Source organism: Mirounga angustirostris, unplaced genomic scaffold (genome assembly GCF_029215605.1).
Source record: "Mirounga angustirostris isolate CCGP_5_RB_7025 unplaced genomic scaffold, mMirAng1.0.hap1 SCAF_5, whole genome shotgun sequence".
Classification (NCBI taxonomy): Eukaryota; Metazoa; Chordata; class Mammalia; order Carnivora; family Phocidae; genus Mirounga; species Mirounga angustirostris.
The window spans coordinates 145,703,067-145,715,809 of NW_026991713.1; the positions used below are offsets into that span (position 1 = coordinate 145,703,067).

The 12,743-nt window shown below is 43.7% G+C and overlaps 1 protein-coding gene across 8 annotated transcripts in view; it reads left to right on the top strand.

Annotated features, from left to right (window-relative positions):
• Positions 1 to 12,743, top strand: part of RBFOX1 (RNA binding fox-1 homolog 1) — a 335,670-nt gene that overhangs the window by 254,831 nt on the left and 68,096 nt on the right. For 5 of the 8 annotated variants that reach the window (XM_045874916.3, XM_045874920.3, XM_045874915.3 and 2 more), the window contains exon 8: positions 2,365 to 2,445. The exons of the other annotated variants lie outside the window; for them this stretch is intronic. In XM_045874916.3, coding sequence (XP_045730872.1) covers positions 2,365 to 2,445 — 81 coding nt within the window. The remainder of the gene's footprint in view (positions 1 to 2,364; positions 2,446 to 12,743) is intronic. 8 annotated transcript variants of the gene reach the window in all.

Below are 12,743 nucleotides of genomic sequence, written 5' to 3' on the forward strand. Positions count from 1 at the left end.
GGATTTAGCTTCCTAGAGGGAATCTGTGTTGTGTCCCAATGGGATTCTCTAAATTGCATTGAGAGTGTTGAAAATTGACCCTAAGGTTTTAACCGCACACTACTGAAATGTCCTTCTGGATATGTTTTTGCTACAACCATGCTATTTTTCTTTCAATACCAAGGCACCCCCCAAGAAACTTTAGGTTTCATTTTAAAAGTGGTTTTTAACCAGGGGTGGACGCGAGAGACCCATGGAGTTTTCTCACATGCTGATTTGGCAGAAACATCCTATAGAAACATTCATTTCTCTCTAAGGTTTTAGCAGTGAGCAAGAACATAAGGATGAATGGCCTCTGCAAAGTCAGACGAAGTACTCATTGATAAAGCAGGATGGGGGTCAGGGCGTGTCCTTGGGGTGGGTATGCCACTCCTGTTGGTTGATTTTAGACCCCACACCCCCACGATCTGGTGTTCAGTCTGTTTGCTGTTAATTACCATACTGTGCCAGTTTCTTGCCAAAACTGGAAATACTTACCGGGAAGAAATTAGACCATGCAAAGTCCCATCTTATATGTTGGGTTAAACTTTTTAAATAAAATAGAGAGAAGAAAGAACCATCAGTTTAGCAAAGGCTGATCATGACTCAGGCCCAACCAGACTCTGAATACATTTACCGCCAAGAGAAGGTCAGTCAATTTCACTCTTACATCCAGGCTCTGGTGGGGGCTGTCCAGCTATAAGCGTAGGATACCAGGGTAAATGTCAGAAGGACCAGGGGACACTCCTTCAGATAGAACTTCTGTCCACGGGCTGCTTCTCCTTGTCACAGAATGGAAGGCTGAGTTGGTGATGGAGGGCATACTTAGGGATTTTAATCCATCTTTGCTTTATCTGGAAATAATGGACAAAAGCTAGGGAAACACGGGGAACAGAGGGTAGAAGTGGAATTCGCAGAAGGCTCCTCAGCCCTCCTCAGAGGATCCATCTATTCTGGCTCCGTACCTGAAGGAGGGGGAGCAGTGGTCCTGGAGACCACCTCTGGAACTGTTTGGTTTTTTTAGTTCAGGAAAGATGGCTAGCCTTTAAGGGTTCACTTGGCAGTCCTTCTGTGTTTGGCAGACCCCCACTCACTCTGCAAGTTTTAACTACACTTCTGTTGACCGTGGGAAAGATACTAAAGGATTATAGAACCCCCTAGCTAGCACTAGGGCAGGTCTTCAAAGATGTGGGTGAGCTCACATCAAGGTAAGCTTCTTCTCATGGGGAAAGCTTTCTGTTGTGGTCACAGCAGGAGAACCCAAAACTCAAAACCAAATGGAGGCAAGTGAACAGAAACCACAGGAATGCATTTCCATCTTCAGTAATGGGCTGACAACTCCTTAAAAGTCTCTCTCTTTCTTTTCAAAGTCTGAGTGTGAGCTTTGTAGCAGCAGGAGAGAGAATTGATACCCTGAGGATCCCTGACCCTGCTCATCCTTGGAGTGGGCGGTGGTTCAAAACACATCACAGATTGAGGAGATAGCTCAGGATTCCACCGTTCCTCTCTGCTGTAAAATTCCATTGTGCCAGGATAAGCCCGGTGCCCTTTGATTTAAATCAGGCAGACGACAGTGAGCTCTGCAGTGCAGGCTTGGTGAGGCCACCTCTCCTGCTGGAAGGCTGAGAGCTTTCGGGAAGAAATGAGATACACAGAAGCCAAAGATGGTCTCAACCCAAGCCCAGCGTGGGTCCGAGGTGGGCCACGTGGGAGGTGAAAGTTGCATTCATTTCTTCCCCACCGTACTTCTGTTCTTCCCCTGAAGAATTGATTCAGACGGGGGAGGGGGGTGGGGTGATGAAAAGTTTTCTCCAAACATAGCAGTTCACGTGCTTCCCCTTTACTAAGTGACGATTACATACCAGCCCCTGCCCCGGGCACATCTCTAGCCATACAATTCACAACGCTTCCTGGAGGTAGGTATATTCACCCCATTTTCCAGGTGGGCATCCCAAGGCACAGAGAGGTAGAGTGGCTTACCAAGGTCACACAGCTAAGTGGCCTCTGAGCCAGGCTTGTCATCTAGTTCTCTCTGATACTTCTCAAGCCCCCTTTGGCGTATGCCATGCTGCCACCATCACTGATCTGAAACTGGGTCCTGGGGCCACCAGACCCCGCTGCGGGAACCCCAGGTGACACGGAGTGGCCCGTGCTTGGAGGGCTGGGGGGTGGGCTCCTGACCCCCTTTGGCTAAGCCAGGGGGCCGCCACGGGTGTCCCTGTCACGTGCACGGGGATGTGGCTTACGTTTTCATTTCTTTGCCTTTCTGTTGGCGTTGCCGCGATCTCTCAGGTGTAGTGTGCCTGTTCCCGAACCAGGTACCATCTATCTCTCTCTCTTCCGTAGGCACGGTGCTGTTATGCCAGGCAAACCAGGAGGGATCTTCCATGTACAGTGCCCCCAGTTCACTTGTATATACTTCCGCAAGTAAGCCCGCTGTTGTGGCTCTCCCTTTGTTTTGTGATATAAGTCTGAGTCCAGTCACCTTCCCTGCCATGTAAGTTCTTCTCCTACCCTCCCTCTCAGCTCCACCCTCCCTGTGGCTCTCCACAAGATGAGGTTGGTTCTCATAAGCATGTTTCTGTGTTCCCTGTCACCTTAGCATCGAACCCCTTTGCTCATTATGTCTGAACGCTCACTTCCCAGATATCCCAGTCATCCTTTGTTAAGACCTGGAAGGATCGAGTCCAATGGATGGGACATGGGGCATTGGTCTGGGGGTGGGGGAGGCGCATGGGGGGGTTGGAGCTAAAGCTCACTGCCTGCCTTCTATCACAGCTTTGCAAATTAACGTGAAAATAATCGAGGCAACATACACAAGCCAGCCGAGTGGCCCCCTTGCCTAAAAAACGTGCTTGATTGTTACTCTTGAGCACCATTTTCTCACAGTGGAAAATAACGACTTGCTTGCAAGGCTCTTCTGCCCTTTACTATGTGATTGCATTGAGCATGAGGAGGAGAGAGAAGAATGTGGTTCTCCCCCATTTAACGGGGTGGGGGGAATAACAAGAAAAGGCACTTTGATTGATAGGAATATAGCCATCAAGTGCCAGGGGGAGAAGACCAAAAATAAATATGGAAGATAGATCACAATGTTGACATGGAAAAACCAAGGATCTCTCTGCCTGGGATGGATGCTCCAGGGTGGAAAATGCCCCACCCCGACCCCAGTTCCCAGAACAGGTTGAACAATTACTGTTCTCATGGATTCCATCGTGGTGCCCCCAGCTGGTTTGCCCCTCCTCAGAAAGACCCCCAGACACAGCTCATACCTTCTCATCTATTTCAAGCCTATAAGACACCACGCTGTGAAATCCCCATGACTACAAAATTGGTCCTCATTGGGATCAGTGCTCAAGAGTGAGTGTGGGGATGGGAGAAGGTGGGCTGCTGGAGACCAGCTAGAGAAGGGGTGGTGGTGATGGAGAGCAGCAGTAATGGGCGCGTGATGATTAGGAGGATGAGAGACAGAGGGGAATCCTCCCCGAGTGCCAAGATCAAGCATCTGAATTCCCAAAGGCTCAGAAAAACCAAACTCTTTGCTGGGGGGCAAGGGTTAGAAGCAGTCATCAGAAACCAAAAACGTGACTGTGAGAATCCCGATGGTTTCTGAAGGTGCCAGGTTATGGGGGCAGCCAGGTGTTCTTCCCAACCAGCATAGCACCTTCAACAGCAGGTTGGGCATACATTAAATGCAAAGTATCTTCCTGTGTCCCCGAGAAGCCAGAATCTAACCATACCGGCAAGAAGTGGTTCTTTCTAAATGTATAGACATTGCCCCCTTTGGGTGGTATAAATGTGTGTGCATGTATCTTGTAGAATTAGGATGCTAGTACACATTTTCACATGTTCAACCTTGTTTCATCCTCAAAATCTGCACCAGGTAGGTATTATAATGTTTGCTTTACAGCAGAGGAATGGAGGGGTACTGAGGCGGAGTGATAACCCAGGATCACACAGCCACGATATAGTGGATTTGGTTTTCAAACCTGGGAAATTATTCAACTTTTGACTGCTTTTCTGGCTCCATTTGACTCTAAATATCATCATCATTCCCTTGTCTCTCTCCCCCACCTTCTCTATAAACGTTATTTTCTGAAGAAACATTGGCGACCCAAAACTTAACCACAGTTGAGTTCCAGAGAGTTACTTTGTTTTATTCTGTAACATCGTCATCCTATAGAACTGTCTAAGATGAAATGTTCCATATCTGCGCTGTCCAGTACGTGGGCTCGTGGGACAGAGGCACTGACTTTTTTATTTAATTTAATGTTAATTAATGTTATTCTAAGTAACCACATGGGGCTAATGGCTACCATAATGGAAAGCATGGCTCTCAATGATCATATGAAATATGCATTTCTACTTCAGTTCTCTGTTCAAATTAATTCCAAATAAGGGCTGGTTTGAATCGGTATAGCCATTCTAAGGCAGCTTTGGGGGAAATGTGTATCATCAATATCAAATGTGGAAATCTATCACAAATTCTTCATATTAAAATAGGGGAAATATCCAGAGGAGACAGTGTCATCCGAAGCAGGGGTCAGCAAACTACAGCCCAGGGGCCAAATCCAGCCCACAGCCTGTTTTTGTAAAGCTTGTGAGCTAAGAATGGGTCTTAGAATTTTTGAAAGATTGTAGAAACGGAACAGAAACAAAACACAACATGTGACAGAGACAGGTGGACCACGAAGCCTAAAATATTGTCATTCCAGCTCTTTACAGAAAAAGTGTGTTGATCTCAGATATAAAGGGTCTGTTTTATTATTGAAAATCCAAAATAACAATATCAGTTCACTGTTTATACATTTTTTTCCTTAGTTTAAAAGTAAAAATATATAATAATTACAGAAATTGTTTAATGTGTGTCCAACACCCTTCATTTTTAAATTGCATAATCAATCATAGTACCTACACATTTTTCATCCTATTATTTTCACTGATTATCATGTCATGTGCACTTTATGAAAATACATTAAGGGCCTCATAATATTCTATCATTTCACAATATTACATTTTAATCAACCCCCCCATTGTTGGTAGGAATTTTTCAGAAATATTAAAGAAATGTCCTTGTATATAGTAGTGTTAAAGAAAACAACAATTAATAAATAGTTGATTGTCCTACCCCATAACAAAGCAAAATGAAACAAAAACCTAGTTTCTTCCAATAAGAATCTTCACTTGTTGATCCCTTAAGCAATGGTATCCAGACTGACAAGCCCAGTGAGTGTTTCTCGTATGGACAGCCAACTCTGAGGCTTCTCCTTCCCCACCTGTGTCGCCAAAGGGACTATAGATCACTTCCATCTCTAGGCAACAATGCTGAGTGTAAAGATGATCCATTCCTCCCTAAGACACATTGCTGAGGCTTTCTGCTTTAGTTCTTCAAGCGAGCAATCCTTTTGAGGCTGGACTGTTTGACATTAGCTGGCTTCTTTGTTTTTTGCTGTTTTATTTTTATTTTATTTTATTTTATTTTTATTACGTTCAGGTAGCCAACATATTAGTTTTTGATGTAGTGTTCAGCCATTCATTAGTTGCATGTAATACCCAGTGCTGTTTACCACTCGTGCCCTCCTTAATACCCATCACCTGGTTACCCCATCCCCCCACCCCCCTCCCTTCTCTAACCCTCAGTTTGTTTCTCGGAGTCCGGAGTCTCTCATGGTTTGTCTCCCTCTCTGATTTCTTCCCATTCAGTTTTCCTTCCCTTCCCCTGTGGTCCTCCCCTCTATTCCTTATGTTCCTTCCACATATGAATGAAACCATATGATAATTGTCTTTCTCTGCTTGACTTATTTCACTCAGCATAATCTCCTCCATTTCCATCCATGTCGAAGTAAATGGTGGGTGTTCATCCTTTCTGATGGCTGAGTAATATTCCATTGTATATATGGACCACATCTTCTTTATCCTTTCATCTGTTGAAGGGCATCTCGGCTCCTTCCACAGTTTGGCTGTTGTGGACATTGCTGCTATGAACATTGGGGTGCATGTGCCCCTTCTCTTCACTACATCTGTATCTTTGGGATAAATACCTAGTAGTGCAATTGCTGGGTCGTAGGGTCAGCTGGCTTTGAAACATCACATAGGTTTTCTCCTCCAGATTAAGGTATATGTTCCAGTGCAAAGTCATATGTTCTAGAAACAATCCCTCCAGCATATAGAGGGTCATTTTTGCTCTCTCTTTCTGTCACATACATGCACGCGCGCGCACACACACACACACACACACACTGGGGGCACGCACAAGGCTATCGAGGTTCATCTCCTCTCTGAGTGTGACATACACATGGCTGAAAGCCACCTCTCTTATCTCTGAGGTCCGAATGGTGTGGCCTCTTTTTGCTAAGAATCCAGCCTTCTACCCAAAAGCTGAGGATCCCTTACTTCTCAGCAATCTTGTAAGATGTACCTGCTTTTTAAGTTGAAAATATATATATTTCTCATGGTTATCTAATAGTTGTACTCCTGAAGAAAGGTGTGTATAAATTACACTTTTGTAAATTGGATCTTATGTGTTTACTGACTTCCAGGATTACTCCTGAGTTTGTGTTGGCTTTTTTTTCCCCCCATGGATCTTTAACTGGCCTTGGATGTTTTAGACTTAAATTGCCCCACTGCCTAGCCAAATAGCTAATCATCTGTAAATAACACCCTTAAGTGCAGTAGGGGAGATGGGTTTTAAAGGAATCCTGCTGAATTCCTCTGTAATGAAAGTAATTCCTACTCGAGGTTATCTGTTTTTTAAGATGCATTTTTACATAATGGGTTTTCCTCCACTTAAGTGAATCATCCTAATAATATGACCCAGGACATGAAAGCATTAAGGGAAAGATTTCCACTCATGGCTCTGTGTCAGTACAACCTAATCCTGCAGATTCTCCTGTCTCTCCCCAACTGACCCCAGTTTTTTCCCCCTCATGCTGACCTTTATCCCAGTGTGAAACCCCTATTCAACTTGTGTCATGGGACATCACGCTTGCTCCCATGTGTCCCGATGAACCACTAGCATCCAGAGTGTAAAGTGGGCCTACTTTTTAGCAGACAAATGAAGTCGAAGCAAAACTCCAGAGAATTAGGCAAGATCACCTTGTGCCAAATGGAAAACATTTAATATTAATGTCTTTGTCTTAAGAATATTAACTTTTCATCAACTAAACTAATTACATGAACTACTTTGTTAGTTTTGAAATAATTTTAATTAATTTAATAGTGTTGTGTTTGCTTTGAAGAGCCCACATCTGACCCCTTAACAGAGGGGTTTGGTAAAAGCTGGGGCAGGTCTGGTGGGCTAGCTCACTGACTTCCCCCTCCTGGGACCAGTGATCTGTAGGCTCCTCCCTCATGGGGGAAAGGCACCTGCTTTACTCTGTTTGTATATAGTGCATGCTTACTATCAAAACATGGCTCCAGACAGAACTAGGAATGGAAAGAACATGTCACCTTTCTTCCAAATGAAAACATTACCTCCATTTTTTATTAGTTGAAATTTCAAGAGGTAAATTCACGGTTCCGTGAATGGCAAAGTCACTTTCTAATTTGGATTAGCGAAGCCAGCCCTCACTGATCCTTATTTCCATGTGAAGTAGATGTTTTCAGAAGCCGGTCAGTGTTACCCTCTTAATTCTGTTTTCTTTACAGTTTTATGAATAAACTTCAAATTACAAATATAACACGTGCTCCCGGTAATTAGAGAAGCATGCAAATAAACACACACACATACGTGTGTGAAATGATGTGGTAATAATATCTCCATTTTATCCAAAAACATACACCTTTAATGAAACCCATATTGACTGCCTGGAAAGTATCTTTCCACATCTTCCCTATAATAATGCAAAGAAGGACATACACATGTGAAATGGGGGTGTTGGTAGTTTGATTTTATACAGAGGGGAGTGTTGCATATACATATTATGTGCGCATGACATGTATTAATTATATTTTGTTTCACTTAATAGCAGATTTTGGCTCTCTCGCATTCAGCCGTCTGGGTATTTTCCCACCGTCCCGTGGTGTGGATGCTCCTTCAGCCATCCCCTGTCCATACTCATTCAAACTACCCCTTTTCCTAAAGCCTGCAGCAAATATCTTTACGTATACCCTGACATCCCAGTGCCTCAAATCCCACATCTAGCTTCCCAAACACGCGGTTGGTGGTTCCATCCCGACATCCTTGCCAGAGCCTTCGTATTCTGCTCTTTTTTTAATTTTGAAAATCAGATGGGTGAAACATAGCCTCTGAATTTGCCCTCTTCTGCATTTGCCTTCCTCCTAGTGACGAGCATCAGATTCGCTACTTGCATCGTCATGTGGACTTTATGTCTTGTGGATTTCCAGTACACATCTGCCCATTTCTCTTCTGGGTTTTTCTGATTTTATTTTATTTTTTTTACTTAAATTCAATTAGCCAACATATAGTACATCATTAGTTTCAGATGTAGTGTTCAATAATTCATCAGTTGTGTATAACACCCAGTGCTCATCCCATCATGGGCCCTCCTTTATGCCCATCACCCAGTTACCCCTTCCCCCCACCCACCTCCCCTCCAGCAACCCTCAGTTTGTTTCCTAGAATCAAGAGTCTCTCGTGGTTTTTCTCCCTCTCTGATTTCTTCCCATTGAGTTTTCCCTCCCTTCCCTCTGTGCTGTTTCTGATTTTATTTTTAATTCGCATTGAGAGAGAACTATTCATTAGGGGGAATAACCTATGAAAAGCACAGATGTTGCAAACATATTTCCTATTTGGGGCCTTGGATCTTGCTCACACTCCAGCATACATTTTTAAATACACAGGCAAATATATCCGTCTTTTCTCTTGCTACAGCTTTAGATACCACTTTAGGTCACAAAATCCCTGCCAGGAGCAAGTACTCCCTAGCGTTCTATTATTTTTCTAGGGCTGTCATAAAAAATACCATAGATGGGGTGGGGAGTGCTTAGACAAAAGAAATTTATTTTCTCTCCCTTTTGGAGGCCGGAAGTCTGACATCAGGGTCCTAGCGTGGTCGGTTCTGATGAGGGCTCTCTTCCTGGCTCATAGATGGTCACCTTCTAACCATGTCCTTACAGGGCAGAGAAAGCAAGCCCTTGGGTGTCTGTTCTTATAAGGACACGAATCCCTTCATGAGGGCCCCACCTCATGACTTACTTCAACCTAATTACCTCCCACAAGTCTCATCCCTAAATATCATCACATTGGGAGTTAGGGTGTCAACATGTAATTGTGGGGAACAGGACACTTTTCAGCCCACAGCAAGTGCCTTGACACAGAGGTACCAGTTTTATTTGTCAGCAGGCAAAAAAAGCATTTTCCAGCAGAAATATATGGATGGTTCCATGTGCTTGTTAATGCAAGCAAGTGTATTTCCACACAGTTACCCAGAAGCCACAGATGAGCTTGAGATCCATGTGAGGACAAGTCCTAAGGTAAAAGGAAGATGACTGTTAATTCCCCCTGAAATTTTCACTCCTGACCACGGGGGGGATCTGATACCACAGGCTCAGGATGCTAAATGTTATCAAAATGCAAAATCACTTCCTCATTTATTCACTTTTATGAAACTCAAGGGCGAGCTGTGGTGGCATGGTTTTAATTGATGTATTGATTGCAGATTTTATGGAAGTAATTGTGTGGAATTCATAAAACAATGATTTAAGTGGCAGAAACATACATAAATCAGGCCTGCACTGTTCTACTTTTAGGTAATTGATAGAACTTCCACTGGTTTCTGTAATTAAAGTAACAGCCTAAATTAATTTATGGCTTCCTCTTTCTTCTGCCCAATACAGAAAATGTCAGTGGATTGAGTTCAGTTGATAGAAAGTACACGCACAGGTCACTGTGTTACTGACACGCTGGTTTAAAGACCCGGGTCTTCTCTCTCCCTCTCCAATATCTCAGAGCTCCTTGAGGCTCTGAAAAGGCCTTTTCTAATATTTTCTGGAGGAATCACTTAAGAGAGGATAATCAGAGCCAGAATGAGGGTGAGGCAAGGGAGGGACTCACCTTGGACAAAATCTAAAGAGGTGCCAAAAAAACTCGGTACTCAAGATAAATGATATACTAAAAAAAAAAAAAAAAGATAATATTCTAATGTGGTATTTTTTAAAAATCTAAATTAGGGGCGCCTGGGTGGCTCAGTTGGTTAAGCGACTGCCTTCGGCTCAGGTCATGATCCTGGAGTCCCGGGATCAAGTCCCGCATCGGACTCCCTGCTCAGCGGGGAGTCTGCTTCTCTCTCTGATCCTCCCCCTCTCATGCTCTCTGTCTCCCAATCTCTCTCTCAGATAAATAAATAAAAAATCTTTAAAAAAAAATCTAAATTAATGGAAAAAATTGATAATGAACAAAATATCAAAATTTTCATTAAGACAGGGTATTACTAATTTTTTTTATGTTAGGGTCCAATATGTTCAACATAGCACTTCTTTGCTTAAAGTTTGAGAGTCTGTTCATCATGGAATTTTTTAATAATTTTAACTTTTTAAAAAAATTACGATTTATCCTGATTACTGGGGTTTTTTGGTGTCACCTCCTCTTAAATTTTGCACCCAAAGTGAAGGCCTAACTGGCCCTACCTTAGTCCAGCCCTGAAATAATAAAAAAATAATAGTAACAATACTAATATTAACTCATGGTACTATATCTGAGGCATTCTGCTAAGCCCTTCACATGAACTTTCTCCTTTAATCCTCACAAGAAAAGGATGAAATATGATTATGCCCCCTTTTTGCTTGAGAAAATGTAGGATTAGAAGGATTAAGAAACTTGTCCAAGGTGACCCAGCCAGATTAACTCTGAACCCAGCCTAACTCAATCCCAAGCCTTCCATCTTCAGTCTCTAAATTTATCCACCAGCGTGTGGAAGCGACCACATGCTCTGCTCCTGGAAATGTCTGAGCAGAGAGGGGTCAAGTGCTTTCTTCTTCTCATCCCTGGATCGCTGGAGAGGCAGCTCTTCTGTGTCTCATCTGTCTGGCCAGGGTTTGGTAAAATTATCCTTTAAAAGGCCAGATAGTAAATATTTCCAGCCTCATGGGCCATCTGGTTCCTGTTGGCAACTACTCAACTCTGTCGATAGCTTGAAAGTGGCCACAGCCAGTACAGAGATGAATAAGTGTGATTGTGCTTCCAAAAACACTTTATTGACAAAAACAGTCTTTGCGCCAGATGTAGCCCAAGGGCTGTAGTTTACTGACCCCTTTTTTGGCTAGCATTCTTATCTGAAAGGGCCAGACTCCAAAGACAGCTGGCTACGTAGGGGAGGAGATCAAAAGGGACCTTCTTTTCAGTGGGCACCTTCATGGGGCTTTTGCACTTGGTGCCATTTTATCACATTTCAAAACCAATAATGGAAGGTAGGCACGTAAACAGAATACCCTTCTCTTGGTACTTATCAAAGTCAGACTGATACATGAATTTGGTCTAAATAGGGTCGGCTGGCTTAGTTTTGCCCTCCTAACAAACAACAAACAAATGGGGAGTTAGTTGGAGGCATCATTTTGGTGCTATTGGCTTTCTCCAACACCTGCCCCGGGTTCCCTGGGATAGAGGGTGAGACTCCATTAACGTACTCAGGATGCCTCATCGTTTGCCTGGGCTGACTCGGGCTCCTCCAGCACCTTCCAATCATGCTGGCTGAAAAGGTGCTCCAGAGTGCATCCTTCTAAACGGGAATCAGTGCTCCTTCTAAATCTGTGTCTCAGCATTATGGTGACATCATACCTCTGCCCGCTGTGTCATCATCTCTGAAATAATTCCTTCCATTCTTTACTCATTTTATTGGTCCTTTGATGGGGGAGGGGGTTAAAAGGCATTAGTTCGTTTAACCAATTTTTATCACGTTGTTTCTATATGCCAGGTACCCTTCCATGTAATGTAAATACTTCTTGAGCAAGGCATCCTCTTCTGAAAAATTTTTTATTCAAATTCAATTTAATTAAGCAAGGTGTCCTTAAGTCAGCCTCTGTAGTGTTGCATTCTTGTGGGCAAGACAGATAATAGATACATAATGCTAATGTCTCAGAACTACCAACAAATTACTCATGGGGATATTTGGGGGCCATACCCAACAGGAGACTTAACCTCCATTAACATGGCATTTTTAATGCCTCTTGGTAGGTCAGCTAAATATTGACGTTCTCACCACCCTCCCGCATTATGGACAGACACACTTGGCCACTGAAATCCTACTTTCCTCACTGAACCCATGGACAGGGAGATTTTGAGACTTCTACTGTGCCATGCTCTGTCACCCCAATCATAGCACACGCCCGATTTAATGCCCAGCGATTGCCCACAGCCAGACACAGCTCTGCACCACCACCGCTCCCCCAACCCCTGTGTCATTCTATCTCCATCAGTGAAGCACCATCTCTCTGCCTGGTGCCACTGGCCCCGTTTTCCCACGGCCTGGCACAGCGCGCTGATTTATGAACAGGTGGTTTTTAAGGTTTTTACTAGCTCCTGTGTTAACTTATTTCACCTGGACACCAGCTTCCTGAACAGGCTCGGTTGTATTTTCAATCCACACCCCACCATCGCCGCAACGGGGTTAGTGCCTTCAACCACAGCTGCCGTTACTTTGGCTAACTCGTGATCACAGACCACTTTGGTGTGACTGTTTTGCCCTCTTAAAAAAAAAAAAAAAAGACAATTTCAGGGCGGGGAAAAACCCCACTAGTTGAACCTCCTCAGTTGTTCCCAGGGAAGAATC